At 43.2% G+C, this 20,652-nt stretch overlaps 1 protein-coding gene across 4 annotated transcripts in view; it reads left to right on the top strand.

Moving 5' to 3' along the window:
- AK2 (adenylate kinase 2) overlaps positions 1–20,352 on the top strand; it is a 38,974-nt gene extending 18,622 nt beyond the window's left edge. For 3 of the 4 annotated variants that reach the window (XM_073552016.1, XM_073552019.1, XM_073552018.1), the window contains exon 6: positions 19,166–19,563. In XM_073552016.1, coding sequence (XP_073408117.1) covers positions 19,166–19,387 — 222 coding nt within the window. In that variant the 3' untranslated portion in view covers positions 19,388–19,563. Of the gene's footprint in view, positions 1–19,165; positions 19,564–19,733 lie in introns of those variants that run through there. The other variant, XM_073552017.1, reaches the window with a different exon arrangement.
- The last annotated feature ends 300 nt before the right edge of the window (positions 20,353–20,652 follow it).

Below are 20,652 nucleotides of genomic sequence, written 5' to 3'. Positions count from 1 at the left end.
GAATATGATCCTGGCTGCAGCATTCAAGACAGATTGGAGAGGGGAGAGTTTTGTAAGAGGGAGACCGATTAGAAGAGAGTTACAATAGTCGAGACGAGAATGAATAAGAGAAACAATAAGAGTTTTTGCAGAGTCAAAAGTAAGAAAAAGTTGAATTCTAGAAATGTTTTTGAGGTGCAGATGACAAGAGCGAGCCAGTGATCGAATGTGGGGGGCAAAGGAAAGCTCGGAATCAAGTATGACCCCAAGACAGCGGGCATGTTGCTTGGGAGTAATAGTGGAACCAAACACGGAAATGGCAATGTCGGGTGTAGGTACATTAGTAGTGGGAGGAAACACAAGGAGTTCAGTCTTTGACAGGTTCAGTTTCCGATATAGTGAGGACATGATATTAGACACAGCGTTTAGACAATCGCCAGTGTTTTCTAGAAAGGCTGGCGTGATGTCAGGAGAAGAAGCGTATAATTGGGTGTCATCAGCATAGAGATGGTACTCGAAACCAAATCTACTGATTGTTTGACCAATAGGGGCAGTGTACAAGGAGAAGAGGAGGGGGCCTAGAACCGATCCTGGAGGAACCCCAACAGTAAGGGGAAGGTGAGAGGAGGAGGAACCGGCAAAAGAAACAGTAAAGGAGCGGTCGGAGAGATAGGAGGAGAACCAGGAGAGAACGGTGTCCTTGAGGCCAATGGAATGGAGCATAGTGAGGAGGAGCTGATGATCCACAGTGTCGAATGCTGCAGAGAGATCCAAGAGAATTAGCATGGAGTAATGACCATTTTATTTAGCTGTTAGCAGATCATTAGAGACTTTAGTGAGGGCAGTTTCAGTGGAGTGTAAAGGGCGGAAACCGGATTGGAGAGGGTCGAGAACAGAGTTTTCTGAGAGATAGCGGATAAGACGGGAGTGGACCAGGCGTTCCAGGAGTTTAGAGATGAAGGGAAGATTAGAGACAGGTCTATAGTTAGCGGCACAGTTTTGGTCGAGGGATGGTTTTTTAAGTAGTGGATGTATGATGGCATGCTTAAATGAGGAGGGAAAAATACCAGAAGAGAGAGAGAGAGAGGTTAAATATTTTAGTTAGGTGAGGGGTGACAGCAGGGGAAAGGGACTGGAGGAGATGTGACGGAAATGGGTCACTGGTGCAAGTAGTTGGGCGAGAAGATGCAAGGAGCCTGCTTACTTCTTCTTCTGTGACTGGTTCAAAATCAGAGAGTGAGTTAGATGCAGTGGGGGAGGGAGGACAGTGCATGGTATGAGGGGATTGGGAGATAATTTCCTGTCGGATCTGGTCAATTTTTTCTTTGAAGTAATTGGCCAGATCGTCAGCTCGGAGCTCCGTGGTTGGGGCCTGTACTCTTGGATTGAGTAGAGAATGAAAAGTGTCAAAGAGACGTTTCGGGTTATTGGACAGTGAGATGATGAGGGTGTTGAAATAGGTTTGTTTGGAGAGGTGAAGGGCAGTGTTGTATGTTCTAAGCATAAACTTAAAATGGATGAAATCTTCGTGTAGATTGGATTTTCTCCACAGACGTTCGGCGCACCTGGAGCACCGCTGCAGGAAACGTGTTTGCAACGTGTGCCAGGGTTGTCGCCGTCTGCGTTGTGGTGTTCTATTTATAGGGGGTGCAAATTCATCCAGGGCAGTTTGAAGTTTCATTGTAATGCTTCAATGCAGAATCAGGACATGAGAGGGAGGCGATAGGGGCCAATGAAGACTGCAAGTTCTTCAGAAGTTTCTGGGTGTTAATGGCCTGTATGTTTCTATAAGTCTGGACAGTGGGGGTGACCTGAGCAGCCTGGCAGTTCTTTATAGAGAATGAAAGAAGATTGTGGTCAGAGAGCGGGAGAGGGGAGTTTGCAAAATCATCCACTGCACAAAGCCGAGAGAAGACCAAGTCGAGGGAGTTTCCGTCTTCATGCGTTGGAGAATTAGTAAGCTGCGAAAGGCCAAATGAGGAGGTTAGAGATAAAAGGTGAGTAGCAGATGGGGAGAGGGGAAGAGCAATGGGGATGTTGAAATCTCCCATGATGAGGGTAGGGATGTCACAGGAGAGAAAATGTGGAAGCCAAGTGGCAAAATGATCCAGGAACTGATGGGAGGGGCCGGGAGGACGATACACCACCGCCACTCGCATGGAGAAGGGGGTGTAGAGTCTGACGGCATGGACCTCAAAAGAAGGGAAGACAAGTGAGGGTACTTGAGGGATAACCTGAAAGGTACATTTTGGTGATAGGAGCAGACCAACGCCTCCACCAGCTCTATTGTCTGATCTTGGGGTATGAGAGAAGTGTAGCCCCCCGTATGAAAGAGCAGCAGCAGCGGTAGTATCTGACTGCTGCATCCAGGTTTCAGTAAGAGCCAGGAGGTTAAGAGAATTAGAAAGGAAGAAGTCATGAATGAAGGAGAGTTTGTTACACACTGAGCGAGAATTCCAAAGTGCACAATTAAGAGAGACAGATGGCATGCAGGGAATATTAATAAGATTAGAGGGGTTTCTGAGTGTAGCAGTGGGGGGGTTTGACTTTCTATAACATGGGGGACCAGGGTTGGGAGCAATGTCTCCTGCAACTAGGAGAAGGAGGATAGAAAGAGTGAGCAGATGGTTAAGTGATTTGTGAGAGCGTCTCTGGTGTTGAATGGTGGGACTGGCTGGATCTGTGCAATTTAACAATGTGAAAAGAGCATGAGTGCTATACATAGGAGAGGAAAGAAGCGAGGGGCCGATATGGATGGAGTGTAGAGAGTTAATGCCAGGGCGGTGGATGTGTGTGAATGCAGCGGCCAGGATAAAAATTACACAAATGCATATGGTATATATTTGTTGTACTCCAAATGTACAGAGAATAGATGTATATAAATGTCTTACCTGTCTCCTGCCCTGTCTAACTGCCATGTTATAACTGCCAGAAGTACTTTGATACATGTACTTAGATTACATGTGCATAAATGCTCCCCCTAGCTAGGTCTGAATATATAGGAGGTTAAGGCTAAGTTTTTTTTTTTTTTTTTTGTTTTTTTTTTGTTTTTTTTTTGTGGCTCTCTCTGCTCGTTAATCAATCACACTAAATTGAGACACCAGGACCCAATAAAATGTTGTGGTCAAATAAACACATGTCCAGCACTACATGGATCATAAAGCACTTTGAAAAGTTTCTTGACCTCACAACATAAGGGTACAAGCAGAGTAAGTTGAAAAAACTATATACCAGATTATAAGCTTGCAGAGTTGAAAACACATAGCATTCAGGATTAACTGCTTGCTGACATTGAATGGAGACACAGGAGTGGATTCAGAGCAGAGATTGGAAAAGCTGGTTACCAGATATAAGCTTGCAGAGTTGAAAACGCATAGCATTCAGGATTAACTGCTTGCTGACATTGAATGGAGACACAGGAGTGGATTCAGAGCAGAGATTGGAAAAGCTGGTTACCAGATATAAGCTTGCAGAGTTGAAAACACATAGCATTCAGGATTAACTGCTTGCTGACATTGAATGGAGACACAGGAGTGGATTCAGAGCAGAGATTGGAAAAGCTGGTTACCAGATAGAAGCTTGCAGAGTTGAAAACACATAGATAGCATTCAGGATTAACTGCTTGCTGACATTGAATGGAGACAAAGGAGTGGATTCAGAGCAGAGATTGGAAAAGCTGGTTACCAGATATAAGCTTGCAGAGTTGAAAACACATAGATAGCATTCAGGATTAACTGCTTGCTGACATTGAATGGAGACACGAGTGGATTCAGAGCAGAGATTGGAAAAGCTGGTTACCAGATATAAGCTTGCAGAGTTGAAAACACATAGATGGCATTCAGGATTAACTGCTTGCTGACATTGAATGCTACATGCATGCTGCATGCTACATACTGCATGCTACATACATACTACATGCATGCTACATACATACTGCTTGCTACATGCATGCTACATACAGTCATGGCCAAAAGTATTGACACCCCTGCAATTCTGTCAGATAATACTCAGTTTCTTCCTGAAAATGATTGCAAACACAAATTCTTTGGTATTATTATCTTCATTTAATTTGTCTTAAATGAAAAAACACAAAAGAGAATGAAGCAAAAAGCAAAACATTGATCATTTCACACAAAACTCCAAAAATGGGCCGGACAAAAGTATTGGCACCCTCAGCCTAATACTTGGTTGCACAACCTTTAGCCAAAATAACTGCGACCAACTGCTTCCGGTAACCATCAATGAGTTTCTTACAATGCTCTGCTGGAATTTTAGACCATTCTTCTTTGGCAAACTACTCCAGGTCCCTGATATTTGAAGGGTGCCTTCTCCAAACTGCCATTTTTAGATCTCTCCACAGGTGTTCTATGGGATTCAGGTCTGGACTCATTGCTGGCCACCTTAGAAGTCTCCAGTGCTTTCTCTCAAACCATTTTCTAGTGCTTTTTGAAGTGTGTTTTGGGTTATTGTCCTGCTGGAAGACCCATGACCTCTGAGGTAGACCCAGCTTTCTCACACTGGGCCCTATATTATGCTGCAAAATTTGTTGGTAGTCTTCTGACTTCATAATGCCAAGCACACGGTCAAGCAGTCCAGTGCCAGAGGCAGCAAAGCAACCCCAAAACATCAGGGAACCTCCGCCATGTTTGACTGTAGGGACCGTGTACTTTTCTTTGAATGCCTCTTTTTTCTCCTGTAAACTCTATGTTGATGCTTTTGCCCTAAAAGCTCTACTTTTGTCTCATCTGACCAGAGAACATTCTTCCAAAATGTTTTAGGCTTTTTCAGGTAAGTTTTGGCAAACTCCAGCCTGGCTTTTTTATGTCTTGGGGTAAGAAGTGGAGTCTTCCTGGGTCTCCTACCATACAGTCCCTTTTCATTCAGATGCCGACGGATAGTACGGGTTGACACTGTTGTACCCTCGGACTGCAGGGCAACTTGAACTTGTTTGGATGTTAGTGGAGGTTCTTTATCCAACATCCGCACAATCTTGCATTGAAATCTCTTGTCAATTTTTCTTTTCCGGCCACATCTAGAGAGGTTAGCCACAGTGCCATGGGCTTTAAACTTCTTGATGACACTGTGCACGGTAGACACAGGAACATTCAGGTCTTTGGAGATGGACTTGTAGCCTTGAGATTGCTCATGCTTCCTCACAATTTGGTTTCTCAAGTCCTCAGACAGTTCTTTGGTCTTCTTTCTTTTCTCCATGCTCAATGTGGTACACACAAGGACACAGGACAGAGGTTGAGTCAACTTTAATCCATGTCAACTGGCTGCAAGTGTGATTTAGTTATTGCCAACACCTGTTAGGTGCCACAGGTAAGTTACAGGTTCTGTTAATTACACAAATTAGAGAAGCATCACATGATTTTTCGAACAGTGCCAATACTTTTGTCCACCCTCTTTGTTATGTTTGGTGTGGAATTATATCCAATTTGGCTTTAGGACAATTCTTTTTGTGTTTTTTCATTTAAGACAAATTAAATGAAGATAATAATACCAAAGAATTTGTGTTTGCAATCATTTTCAGGAAGAAACTGAGTATTATCTGACAGAATTGCAGGGGTGTCAATACTTTTGGCCATGACTGTACATACTGCGTGCATGCTACGTACATACTGCGTGCATGCTACGTGCATACTGCGTGCATGCTACGTGCATACTGCGTGCATGCTGCGTGCATGCTGCGTGCATGCTGCGTGCATGCTGCGTGCATGCTGCCTGCATGCTGCGTGCATGCTGCCTGCATGCTGCGTGCATGCTGCCTGCATGCTACGTGCATGCTGCATGCATGCTACATGCATGCATGCTACATGCATGCTACATACATACATGCTGCATGCATGCTACATACAATACATTCATACAATACATACATAGACATACAGTACATATAACATAGAGTAACATACTTACCAATACTTGTCACATTGTTCCCCGAAGCCATTGTCGTCTACGGAATAAATATTAACATAACAAACCACAAAAATACTCACCCATGATCCGAAGCAGTCCACGAGTGTGTCCCACGACGATCTTGGGTAGAGAACTGCAGCATCAGCTGATGCTGCCGCTCTCTACGGGCTGCAGGAATCCAATGACGGAAGGTAGGTATCCTTCCGCACTGTATTCCTCCACCACTTAAAAAAAAAAAAAAAGTCCCTAGTCTCACTTTATGGTAAAAGCTGTGTGGGAATTTTTGTGGTTTATGTTAATATTTATTCCGTAGACGACAATGGCTTCGGGGAACAATGTGACAAGTATTGGTAAGTATGTTACTCTATGTTATATGTACTGTATGTCTATGTATGTAGTATGTATGTAGTATATATGTGGTATGTATGTAGCATGCATGTAGTATATATGTGGTATGTATGTAGCATGCATGTAGTATATATGTGGTATGTATGTAGCATGCATGTAGTATATATGTGGTATGTATGTAGCATGCATGTAGTATATGTGGTATGTGTATGTATGATGTATGTAGCATGCATGTGGTATGTATGTATGTAGCATGCATGTGGTATGTATGTATGTAGTATGTAGCATGCATGTGGTATGTATGTAGCATGCATGTGGTATGTATGTAGCATGCATGTGGTATGTATGTAGCATGCATGTGGTATGTATGTAGCATGCATGTGGTATGTATGTAGCATGCATGTGGTATGTAGCATGCATGTGGTATGTAGCATGCATGTGGTATGTAGCATGCATGTGGTATGTAGCATGCATGTGGTATGTAGCATGCATGTGGTATGTAGCATGCATGTGGTATGTAGCATGCATGTGGTATGTAGCATGCATGTGGTATGTATGTAGCATGTATGTATGTATGTAGCATGCATGTATGTATGTAGCATGCATGTATGTATGTAGCATGCATGTATGTATGTAGCATGCATGTATGTATGTACACTCACTGGCCACTTTATTAGGTACACCATGCTAGTAACGGGTTGGACCCCCTTTTGCCTTCAGAACTGCCTCAATTCTTCATGGCAGAGATTCAACAAGGTGCTGGAAGCATTCCTCAGAGATTTTGGACCATATTGACATGATGGCATCACACAGTTGGCGCAGATTTGTCGGCTGCACATCCCTGATGCGAATCTCCCGTTCCACCACATCCCAAAGATGCTCTATTGGATTGAGATCTGGTGACTGAGGAGGCCATTTGAGTACAGTGAACTCATTGTCATGTTCAAGAAACCAATCTGAGATGATTCGAGCTTTATGACATGGCGCATTATCCTGCTGAAAGTAGCCATCAGATGTTGGGTACATTGTGGTCATAAAGGGATGGACATGGTCAGCAACAATACTCAGGTAGGCTGTGGCGTTGCAACGATGCTCAATTGGTACCAAGGGGCCCAAAGAGTGCCAAGAAAAAATTCCCCACACCATGACACCACCACCACCAGCCTGAACCGTTGATACAAGGCAGGATGGATCCATGCTTTCATGTTGTTTACGCCAAATTCTGACCCTACCATCCGAATGTCGCAGCAGAAATCGAGACTCATCAGACCAGGCAACGTTTTTCCAATCTTCTACTGTCCAATTTCGATGAGCTTGTGCAAATTGTAGCCTCAGTTTCCTGTTCTTAGCTGAGAGGAGTGGTACCCGGTGTGGTCTTCTGCTGCTGTAGCCCATCTGCCTCAAAGTTCGACGCACTGTGCGTTCAGAGATGCTCTTCTGCCTACCTTGGTTGTAACGGGTGGCAATTTGAGTCACTGTTGCCTTTCTATCAGCTCGAACCAGTCTGCCCATTCTCCTCTGACCTCTGGCATCAACAAGGCATTTCCGGCCACAGAACTGCCGCTCACTGGATTTTTTTTCTTTTTCGGACCATTCTCTGTAAACCCTAGAGATGGTTGTGCGTGAAAATCCCAGTAGATCAGCAGTTTCTGAAATACTCAGACCAGCCCTTCTGGCACCAACAATCATGCCACGTTCAAAGGCACTCAAATCACCTTTCTTCCCCATACTGATGCTCGGTTTGAACTGCAGGAGATTGTCTTGACCATGTCTACATGCCTAAATGCACTGAGTTGCCGCCATGTGATTGGCTGATTAGAAATTAAGTCTTAACACACAGTTGGACAGGTGTACCTAATAAAGTGGCCAGTGAGTGTATGTAGCATGCATGTGGTATGTATGTATGTAGCATGCATGTGGTATGTATGTATGTAGCATGCATGTGGTATGTATGTATGTAGTATGTATGTATGTAGCATGCATGTGGTATGTATGTATGTAGTATGTATGTAGCATGCATGTGGTATGTATGTATGTAGTATGTATGTAGCATGCATGTGGTATGTATGTATGTAGCATGCATGTGGTATGTATGTATGTAGCATGCATGTGGTATGTATGTATGTAGCATGCATGTGGTATGTATGTATGTAGTATGTATGTAGCATGCATGTGGTATGTATGTAGCATGCATGTGGTATGTATGTAGCATGCATGTGGTATGTATGTATGTAGCATGCATGTGGTATGTATGTATGTAGCATGCATGTGGTATGTATGTATGTAGCATGCATGTGGTATGTATGTATGTAGCATGCATGTGGTATGTATGTATGTAGCATGCATGTGGTATGTATGTATGTAGCATGCATGTGGTATGTATGTATGTAGCATGCATGTGGTATGTATGTATGTAGCATGCATGTGGTATGTATGTATGTAGCATGCATGTGGTATGTATGTATGTAGCATGCATGTGGTATGTATGTATGTAGCATGCATGTGGTATGTATGTATGTAGCATGCATGTGGTATGTATGTATGTAGCATGCATGTGGTATGTATGTATGTAGCATGCATGTGGTATGTATGTATGTAGCATGCATGTGGTATGTATGTATGTAGCATGCATGTGGTATGTATGTATGTAGCATGCATGTGGTATGTATGTATGTAGCATGCATGTGGTATGTATGTATGTAGCATGCATGTGGTATGTATGTATGTAGCATGCATGTGGTATGTATGTATGTAGCATGCATGTGGTATGTATGTATGTAGCATGCATGTGGTATGTATGTATGTAGCATGCATGTGGTATGTATGTATGTAGCATGCATGTGGTATGTATGTATGTAGCATGCATGTGGTATGTATGTATGTAGCATGCATGTGGTATGTATGTAGCATGCATGTGGTATGTGGTATGTATGTAGCATGCATGTGGTATGTGGTATGTATGTAGCATGCATGTGGTATGTATGTATGTAGCATGCATGTGGTATGTATGTATGTGGCATGCATGTGGCATGCATGTGGCATGTATGTATGTGGCATGCATGTGGCATGCATGTGGCATGTATGTATGTGGCATGCATGTGGCATGCATGTGGCATGTATGTATGTGGCATGCATGTGGCATGTATGTATGTGGCATGCATGTGGCATGCATGTGGCATGTATGTATGTGGCATGCATGTGGCATGCATGTGGCATGTATGTAGCATGCATGTGGCATGTATGTATGTGGCATGTATGTATGTGGCATGTATGTATGTAGCATGTATGTATGTAGCATGCATGTGGCATGTATGTATGTGGCATGCATGTATGTAGCATGCATGTGGCATGTATGTATGTGGCATGCATGTATGTAGCATGCATGTGGCATGTATGTATGTGGCATGCATGTATGTGGCATGTATGTATGTGGCATGCATGTATGTAGCATGCATGTGGCATGTATGTATGTGGCATGCATGTGGCATGTATGTGGCATGTATGTATGTGGCATGCATGTGGCATGTATGTATGTGGCATGCATGTGGCATGTATGTATGTAGTATGTATGTGGCATGTATGTATGTAGCATGCATGTGGCATGTATGTATGTAGCATGCATGTGGCATGCATGTGGCATGTATGTATGTGGCATGCATGTGGCATGTATGTATGTGGCATGCATGTGGCATGTATGTATGTGGCATGCATGTGGCATGTATGTATGTGGCATGCATGTGGCATGTATGTATGTAGCATGCATGTGGCATGCATGTGGCATGTATGTAGCATGCATGTGGCATGTATGTATGTAGCATGCATGTGGCATGCATGTGGCATGTATGTATGTAGCATGCATGTGGCATGCATGTGGCATGTATGTATGTAGCATGCATGTGGCATGCATGTGGCATGTATGTATGTAGCATGCATGTGGCATGCATGTGGCATGTATGTATGTAGCATGCATGTGGCATGCATGTGGCATGTATGTATGTAGCATGCATGTGGCATGTATGTATGTAGCATGCATGTGGCATGTATGTATGTAGCATGCATGTGGCATGTATGTATGTGGCATGTATGTATGTAGCATGCATGTGGCATGTATGTATGTAGCATGCATGTGGCATGCATGTGGCATGTATGTATGTAGCATGCATGTGGCATGCATGTGGCATGTATGTATGTAGCATGCATGTGGCATGCATGTGGCATGTATGTATGTAGCATGCATGTGGCATGCATGTGGCATGTATGTATGTAGCATGCATGTGGCATGCATGTGGCATGTATGTATGTAGCATGCATGTGGCATGCATGTGGCATGTATGTAGCATGCATGTGGCATGCATGTGGCATGTATGTATGTAGCATGCATGTGGCATGCATGTGGCATGTATGTATGTAGCATGCATGTGGCATGCATGTGGCATGTATGTATGTAGCATGCATGTGGCATGCATGTGGCATGTATGTATGTGGCATGCATGTGGCATGTATGTATGTGGCATGCATGTGGCATGCATGTGGCATGTATGTATGTGGCATGCATGTGGCATGCATGTGGCATGTATGTATGTGGCATGCATGTGGCATGCATGTGGCATGTATGTATGTGGCATGCATGTGGCATGCATGTGGCATGTATGTATGTGGCATGCATGTGGCATGCATGTGGCATGTATGTATGTGGCATGCATGTGGCATGCATGTGGCATGTATGTATGTGGCATGCATGTGGCATGCATGTGGCATGTATGTATGTGGCATGCATGTGGCATGCATGTGGCATGTATGTATGTGGCATGCATGTGGCATGCATGTGGCATGTATGTATGTGGCATGCATGTGGCATGCATGTGGCATGTATGTATGTGGCATGCATGTGGCATGCATGTGGCATGTATGTATGTGGCATGCATGTGGCATGTATGTATGTGGCATGCATGTGGCATGTATGTATGTGGCATGCATGTGGTATGTATGTGGCATGCATGTGGCATGTATGTATGTAGCATGCATGTGGCATGTATGTATGTGGCATGCATGTGGCATGTATGTATGTAGCATGCATGTGGCATGCATGTGGCATGTATGTATGTAGCATGCATGTGGCATGTATGTATGTAGCATGCATGTGGCATGTATGTATGTGGCATGTATGTATGTAGCATGCATGTGGCATGTATGTATGTAGCATGCATGTGGCATGCATGTGGCATGTATGTATGTAGCATGCATGTGGCATGTATGTGGCATGTATGTATGTAGCATGCATGTGGCATGTATGTGGCATGTATGTATGTAGCATGCATGTGGCATGTATGTGGCATGTATGTATGTAGCATGCATGTGGCATGCATGTGGCATGTATGTATGTGGCATGCATGTGGCATGCATGTGGCATGTATGTATGTGGCATGCATGTGGCATGCATGTGGCATGTATGTATGTGGCATGCATGTGGCATGCATGTGGCATGTATGTATGTGGCATGCATGTGGCATGTATGTATGTAGCATGCATGTGGCATGCATGTGGCATGTATGTATGTAGCATGCATGTGGCATGCATGTGGCATGTATGTATGTAGCATGCATGTGGCATGCATGTGGCATGTATGTATGTAGCATGCATGTGGCATGCATGTGGCATGTATGTATGTAGCATGCATGTGGCATGCATGTGGCATGTATGTATGTAGCATGCATGTGGCATGTATGTGGCATGTATGTATGTAGCATGCATGTGGCATGTATGTGGCATGTATGTATGTAGCATGCATGTGGCATGTATGTGGCATGTATGTATGTAGCATGCATGTGGCATGTATGTGGCATGTATGTATGTAGCATGCATGTGGCATGTATGTGGCATGTATGTATGTAGCATGCATGTGGCATGTATGTGGCATGTATGTATGTAGCATGCATGTGGCATGTATGTGGCATGTATGTATGTAGCATGCATGTGGCATGTATGTGGCATGTATGTATGTAGCATGCATGTGGCATGTATGTGGCATGTATGTATGTAGCATGCATGTGGCATGTATGTGGCATGTATGTATGTAGCATGCATGTGGCATGTATGTGGCATGTATGTATGTAGCATGCATGTGGCATGTATGTGGCATGTATGTATGTAGCATGCATGTGGCATGTATGTGGCATGTATGTATGTAGCATGCATGTGGCATGTATGTGGCATGTATGTATGTAGCATGCATGTGGCATGTATGTGGCATGTATGTATGTAGCATGCATGTGGCATGTATGTATGTGGCATGCATGTGGCATGTATGTATGTAGCATGCATGTGGCATGTATGTATGTGGCATGCATGTGGCATGTATGTATGTGGCATGCATGTGGCATGTATGTATGTAGCATGCATGTGGCATGCATGTGGCATGTATGTATGTAGCATGCATGTGGCATGCATGTGGCATGTATGTATGTAGCATGCATGTGGCATGTATGTATGTAGCATGCATGTGGCATGCATGTGGCATGTATGTATGTAGCATGCATGTGGCATGCATGTGGCATGTATGTATGTAGCATGCATGTGGCATGCATGTGGCATGTATGTATGTAGCATGCATGTGGCATGCATGTGGCATGTATGTATGTAGCATGCATGTGGCATGCATGTGGCATGTATGTATGTAGCATGCATGTGGCATGCATGTGGCATGTATGTATGTAGCATGCATGTGGCATGCATGTGGCATGTATGTATGTAGCATGCATGTGGCATGCATGTGGCATGTATGTATGTAGCATGCATGTGGCATGCATGTGGCATGTATGTATGTAGCATGCATGTGGCATGTATGTATGTGGCATGCATGTGGCATGCATGTGGCATGTATGTATGTGGCATGCATGTGGCATGCATGTGGCATGTATGTATGTGGCATGCATGTGGCATGTATGTATGTGGCATGCATGTGGCATGCATGTGGCATGTATGTATGTGGCATGCATGTGGCATGCATGTGGCATGTATGTATGTGGCATGCATGTGGCATGCATGTGGCATGTATGTATGTGGCATGCATGTGGCATGCATGTGGCATGTATGTATGTGGCATGCATGTGGCATGCATGTGGCATGTATGTATGTGGCATGCATGTGGCATGCATGTGGCATGTATGTATGTGGCATGCATGTGGCATGCATGTGGCATGTATGTATGTGGCATGCATGTGGCATGCATGTGGCATGTATGTATGTGGCATGCATGTGGCATGCATGTGGCATGCATGTGGCATGTATGTATGTGGCATGCATGTGGCATGCATGTGGCATGTATGTATGTGGCATGCATGTGGCATGCATGTGGCATGTATGTATGTGGCATGCATGTGGCATGCATGTGGCATGCATGTGGCATGCATGTGGCATGCATGTGGCATGCATGTGGCATGCATGTGGCATGCATGTGGCATGTATGTATGTGGCATGCATGTGGCATGCATGTGGCATGTATGTATGTAGCATGCATGTGGCATGCATGTATGTAGCATGCATGTGGCATGTATGTATGTAGCATGCATGTGGCATGCATGTGGCATGTATGTATGTAGCATGCATGTGGCATGCATGTGGCATGTATGTATGTAGCATGCATGTGGCATGCATGTGGCATGTATGTATGTAGCATGCATGTGGCATGCATGTGGCATGTATGTATGTAGCATGCATGTGGCATGCATGTGGCATGTATGTATGTAGCATGCATGTGGCATGCATGTGGCATGTATGTATGTAGCATGCATGTGGCATGCATGTGGCATGTATGTATGTAGCATGCATGTGGCATGCATGTGGCATGTATGTATGTAGCATGCATGTGGCATGCATGTGGCATGTATGTATGTAGCATGCATGTGGCATGCATGTGGCATGTATGTATGTAGCATGCATGTGGCATGCATGTGGCATGTATGTATGTAGCATGCATGTGGCATGCATGTGGCATGTATGTATGTAGCATGCATGTGGCATGCATGTGGCATGTATGTATGTAGCATGCATGTGGCATGCATGTGGCATGTATGTATGTAGCATGCATGTGGCATGCATGTGGCATGTATGTATGTAGCATGCATGTGGCATGCATGTGGCATGTATGTATGTAGCATGCATGTGGCATGCATGTGGCATGTATGTATGTAGCATGCATGTGGCATGCATGTGGCATGTATGTATGTAGCATGCATGTGGCATGCATGTGGCATGTATGTATGTAGCATGCATGTGGCATGCATGTGGCATGTATGTATGTAGCATGCATGTGGCATGCATGTGGCATGTATGTATGTAGCATGCATGTGGCATGCATGTGGCATGTATGTATGTAGCATGCATGTGGCATGCATGTGGCATGTATGTATGTAGCATGCATGTGGCATGCATGTGGCATGTATGTATGTAGCATGCATGTGGCATGCATGTGGCATGTATGTATGTAGCATGCATGTGGCATGCATGTGGCATGTATGTATGTAGCATGCATGTGGCATGTATGTGGCATGTATGTATGTAGCATGCATGTGGCATGTATGTGGCATGTATGTATGTAGCATGCATGTGGCATGTATGTGGCATGCATGCATGTGGCATGTATGTGGCATGTATGTATGTAGCATGTATGTGGCATGTATGTATGTAGCATGTATGTGGCATGTATGTATGTAGCATGCATGTGGCATGTATGTGGCATGTATGTATGTAGCATGCATGTGGCATGTATGTGGCATGTATGTATGTAGCATGCATGTGGCATGTATGTGGCATGTATGTATGTAGCATGCATGTGGCATGTATGTGGCATGTATGTATGTAGCATGCATGTGGCATGTATGTGGCATGTATGTATGTAGCATGCATGTGGCATGTATGTGGCATGTATGTATGTAGCATGCATGTGGCATGTATGTGGCATGTATGTATGTAGCATGCATGTGGCATGTATGTGGCATGTATGTATGTAGCATGCATGTGGCATGTATGTGGCATGTATGTATGTAGCATGCATGTGGCATGTATGTGGCATGTATGTATGTAGCATGCATGTGGCATGTATGTGGCATGTATGTATGTAGCATGCATGTGGCATGTATGTGGCATGTATGTATGTAGCATGCATGTGGCATGTATGTGGCATGTATGTATGTAGCATGCATGTGGCATGTATGTGGCATGTATGTATGTAGCATGCATGTGGCATGTATGTGGCATGTATGTATGTAGCATGCATGTGGCATGTATGTGGCATGTATGTATGTAGCATGCATGTGGCATGTATGTGGCATGTATGTATGTAGCATGCATGTGGCATGTATGTGGCATGTATGTATGTAGCATGCATGTGGCATGTATGTGGCATGTATGTATGTAGCATGCATGTGGCATGTATGTGGCATGTATGTATGTAGCATGCATGTGGCATGTATGTGGCATGTATGTATGTAGCATGCATGTGGCATGTATGTGGCATGTATGTATGTAGCATGCATGTGGCATGTATGTGGCATGTATGTATGTAGCATGCATGTGGCATGTATGTGGCATGTATGTATGTAGCATGCATGTGGCATGTATGTGGCATGTATGTATGTAGCATGCATGTGGCATGTATGTGGCATGTATGTATGTAGCATGCATGTGGCATGTATGTGGCATGTATGTATGTAGCATGCATGTGGCATGTATGTGGCATGTATGTATGTAGCATGCATGTGGCATGTATGTGGCATGTATGTATGTAGCATGCATGTGGCATGTATGTATGTAGCATGCATGTATGTAGCATGTATGTGGCATGTATGTATGTAGCATGCATGTAGCATGTATGTGGCATGTATGTATGTAGCATGCATGTAGCATGTATGTGGCATGTATGTATGTAGCATGCATGTAGCATGTATGTGGCATGTATGTAGCATGCATGTGGCATGTATGTGGCATGTATGTATGTAGCATGCATGTGGCATGTATGTGGCATGTATGTATGTAGCATGCATGTGGCATGTATGTGGCATGTATGTATGTAGCATGCATGTGGCATGTATGTGGCATGTATGTATGTAGCATGCATGTGGCATGTATGTGGCATGTATGTATGTAGCATGCATGTGGCATGTATGTGGCATGTATGTATGTAGCATGCATGTGGCATGTATGTGGCATGTATGTATGTAGCATGCATGTGGCATGTATGTGGCATGTATGTATGTAGCATGCATGTGGCATGTATGTGGCATGTATGTATGTAGCATGCATGTGGCATGTATGTGGCATGTATGTATGTAGCATGCATGTGGCATGTATGTGGCATGTATGTATGTAGCATGCATGTGGCATGTATGTGGCATGTATGTATGTGGCATGTATGTATGTAGCATGCATGTGGCATGTATGTGGCATGTATGTATGTAGCATGCATGTGGCATGTATGTGGCATGTATGTATGTAGCATGCATGTGGCATGTATGTGGCATGTATGTATGTAGCATGCATGTGGCATGTATGTGGCATGTATGTATGTAGCATGCATGTGGCATGTATGTGGCATGTATGTATGTAGCATGCATGTGGCATGTATGTGGCATGCATGTATGTAGCATGTATGTGGCATGTATGTATGTAGCATGCATGTATGTAGCATGTATGTGGCATGTATGTATGTAGCATGCATGTATGTAGCATGTATGTGGCATGTATGTATGTAGCATGTATGTAGCATGTATGTGGCATGTATGTATGTAGCATGCATGTAGCATGTATGTGGCATGTATGTATGTAGCATGCATGTAGCATGTATGTGGCATGTATGTATGTAGCATGTATGTATGTAGCATGCATGTGGCATGTATGTGGCATGTATGTATGTAGCATGCATGTGGCATGTATGTATGTAGCATGCATGTGGCATGTATGTGGCATGTATGTATGTAGCATGCATGTGGCATGTATGTGGCATGTATGTAGCATGCATGTGGCATGTATGTGGCATGTATGTATGTAGCATGCATGTGGCATGTATGTGGCATGTATGTATGTAGCATGCATGTGGCATGTATGTGGCATGTATGTATGTAGCATGCATGTGGCATGTATGTGGCATGTATGTATGTAGCATGCATGTGGCATGTATGTGGCATGTATGTATGTAGCATGCATGTGGCATGTATGTGGCATGTATGTATGTAGCATGCATGTGGCATGTATGTGGCATGTATGTATGTAGCATGCATGTGGCATGTATGTGGCATGTATGTATGTAGCATGCATGTGGCATGTATGTGGCATGTATGTATGTGGCATGTATGTATGTAGCATGCATGTGGCATGTATGTATGTGGCATGTATGTATGTAGCATGCATGTGGCATGTATGTGGCATGTATGTATGTAGCATGCATGTGGCATGTATGTGGCATGTATGTATGTAGCATGCATGTGGCATGTATGTGGCATGTATGTATGTAGCATGCATGTGGCATGTATGTGGCATGTATGTATGTAGCATGCATGTGGCATGTATGTGGCATGTATGTATGTAGCATGCATGTGGCATGTATGTGGCATGTATGTATGTAGCATGCATGTGGCATGCATGTGGCATGTATGTATCATGCATGTGGCATGTATGTATGTAGCATGTATGTATGTAGCATGCATGTGGCATGCATGTATGTAGCATGTATGTATGTAGCATGCATGTGGCATGCATGTATGTGGTATGTATGTAGCATGTATGTGGTATGTAGCATGCATGTGGTATGTAGCATGCATGTAGTATATATGTGGTATGTATGTAGTTTAACACATTAGACGGATGATGGGACTACTACTGTCCCATCATTGGCTAATGTGTCAATCACTGTCATGGTAGCAGGCATCGCCAGATGGGACTTGTAGTCCCATCGGACGATGCTTCCACAGACCCCCGGACATCAGCACAGCCCCCCGGCAGGCCGGTACAGACCCCGGGCAGTCCACACAGCCCCCCGGCAGGCCGGCAGAGACCCCCGGAAGGCCCGAAATGACGGCGCATCATGATGCGCACACACCGCGCATCATGATGACGTCATTTCGGCTGTCAATCAACTTTGAACTTCCGATTCCGATGCCCGATATTGAAAAAATATCGGATGTCGGTATCGGAATTCCGATACAGCAAGTGGAATGCTCAACACTAGTGCTGACGTAAAGTAGACATGCGGTAAGTGTTAATTCTTAACTATTTTTTTGTATGACAACTCTCTGGCTTAAGGGCATGGAAAATTAAAAGTTTGAAAATTGTGAAGTTTTTGCTAAAATAATATTTTCACAAATAAACGCAAGTCATATCAAACAAATTTTACAAAGTACAATATGTCACTAAAAACATTCTCAGTCAGTTGAAGCGTTCTAATTATCGCAAAGTAATACATGTCAAATTTAAAAAAATGAGGCTCAGTCATAAAGGGGTTAAATTTTTCATACTTTTTTTAGTAAAAAAACAAAATAAAAAAAATCGCAGCACAGAAGTTGAAAGAATTGGTATGCTGTAACTTTAAAATAAAAAACAGCTTGTGAATATTTTAGAAATCATTATTTTGCTGCCATAATAAAACTCTGCTTCCCAACTCCCCCTCCCCCACTGTGGGGGGGGAGCGGCAAAAAGAAGCCACATGTGAACAAGCTTAATTGTACTTCTTTAATGATGGATCTGACTACAAGATGTAAAAGCACTGAAGAAACAAGCCTTGTGAAAGCCATACTTACAGCTGGTATAAGGCTATAAATGTAAAAATTTGACAATCACTATTGTTTGTTCTTTTAGTTTTGCATTAGATTAATTCTAAAATACCCATTTGTCAAGATCTTACCTTTTGAATGTGCATTCCCCTACCCAGGTGACTGGTGAACCACTTATAAGACGCTCTGATGACAATGAGGCCACTCTGAAATCTCGGCTGGAGGCCTATCACACCATGACCTCACCATTGGTGGACTACTATCAGAAACATGGAATCCACACAGCGGTGGATGCTTCCCAGTCTCCAGACGTTGTGTTTGCAAGCATCCTGGCAGCTTTCTCCAAAGCACGCAGTAAAGACCTTGTTATATTTCTGTGATATTTATGGAAATAGCTGGCGTTTATGTAATAGTACAAATAATTTATATGCTGTTAATCAGTCTGATAAAGAAACCATTAATTATGAATGAACTTGAGCTGCTGTCATTGCTTATGTCTGCATCGTCCGTAATCTTTTACTATCTTTTCTAAATAAAATCTCCTATAAAATAATAATTTTTAGATGTTATTGAGCACAAATATTTCATGTGTTCTCATCTTTCTGTATAATTCTGGCTTATGTTTGCTGTTCTTTTTCCGTGTTTGGCTGTCCTTCTGTGGTGTCTTATTTTTCTTTAATTTGGTTTATATCACCATTCATTTTTGTTTGTCTTCATTCATTTCAGTGCATTGATCCCCAGCCATCCCCGGAGTGTGTCTACAGGCCCCAAATTTCGTGCACAAGAGTAGGGCACTGCATTATAAACTGAGGACTGAGTACACTCGCTAATTCCTCTGCTGCTGTTTGCCCCTATGTGGTGCTCATCCATTTTAGAAAAAAAAAAAAGACTACTGCATTCATCATGTCAATAAAGCTTCTAATACTGCTGAAGCTAGATATCAAACCTCACTGAAGAGGTGGTTGCGCATAAGCAGTATTTACTTTTTTTTTTTTTTTTTTACTCATTAGGTATTTAAAATAAAGCAACAATTTGGGGCTGTCGAGAAATTATGCTGAACAAATTTATTTTCAAACAAAATTTTGACTCATTTTCGGGGGGTTGGTTTCCGCTTAAATCTAATTGAGCCTGGCAAAAAATAGATCAAAACTGCCGATTGCAATCGGAGCTGCACAAGCAATCTCTCTATTTAACGAACAAATTGAAAAGGACCATCGCTGTGTCAAGAACGACCCCCATTTTCTAAAATTTCTGCTCTCTAACTAGACAGTGCTATAATTCTACTCCTCTCTTCACACAGTGCCTTAAATTAAGAACATAGCAATAAAGGATGTATAGGAGTCAACTTGTCTATGATTCATTTATTTTTTTTTAAGTGTAGGTATAGATATATCTGTGGGAAAAATGGGTATTTGATACACTGCTGATGTTGCAAGCTGTGCCACCTTCAAAGAATGGAGAGGTCTATATATATATTTTTTTTTTTTTTTTATTATAGGTACACTTCAACTGTGAGAGAGAATCTAAAAATAACGGAATTACACTTAATGATTTTTAAATAATTAAATTGCATTTTATTACAAGAAACAAGTATTTGATCACCTACCAACGAGCAAGAATTCTGGCTCTCACAGACCTGTTAGCT

The sequence above is a fragment of the Dendrobates tinctorius genome, unplaced genomic scaffold (genome assembly GCF_039654945.1).
Source record: "Dendrobates tinctorius isolate UK_male_01 unplaced genomic scaffold, ASM3965494v1 ptg000183l, whole genome shotgun sequence".
NCBI lineage: Eukaryota > Metazoa > Chordata > Amphibia > Anura > Dendrobatidae > Dendrobates > Dendrobates tinctorius.
This window is presented reverse-complemented; position numbering and strand designations above follow the sequence as displayed.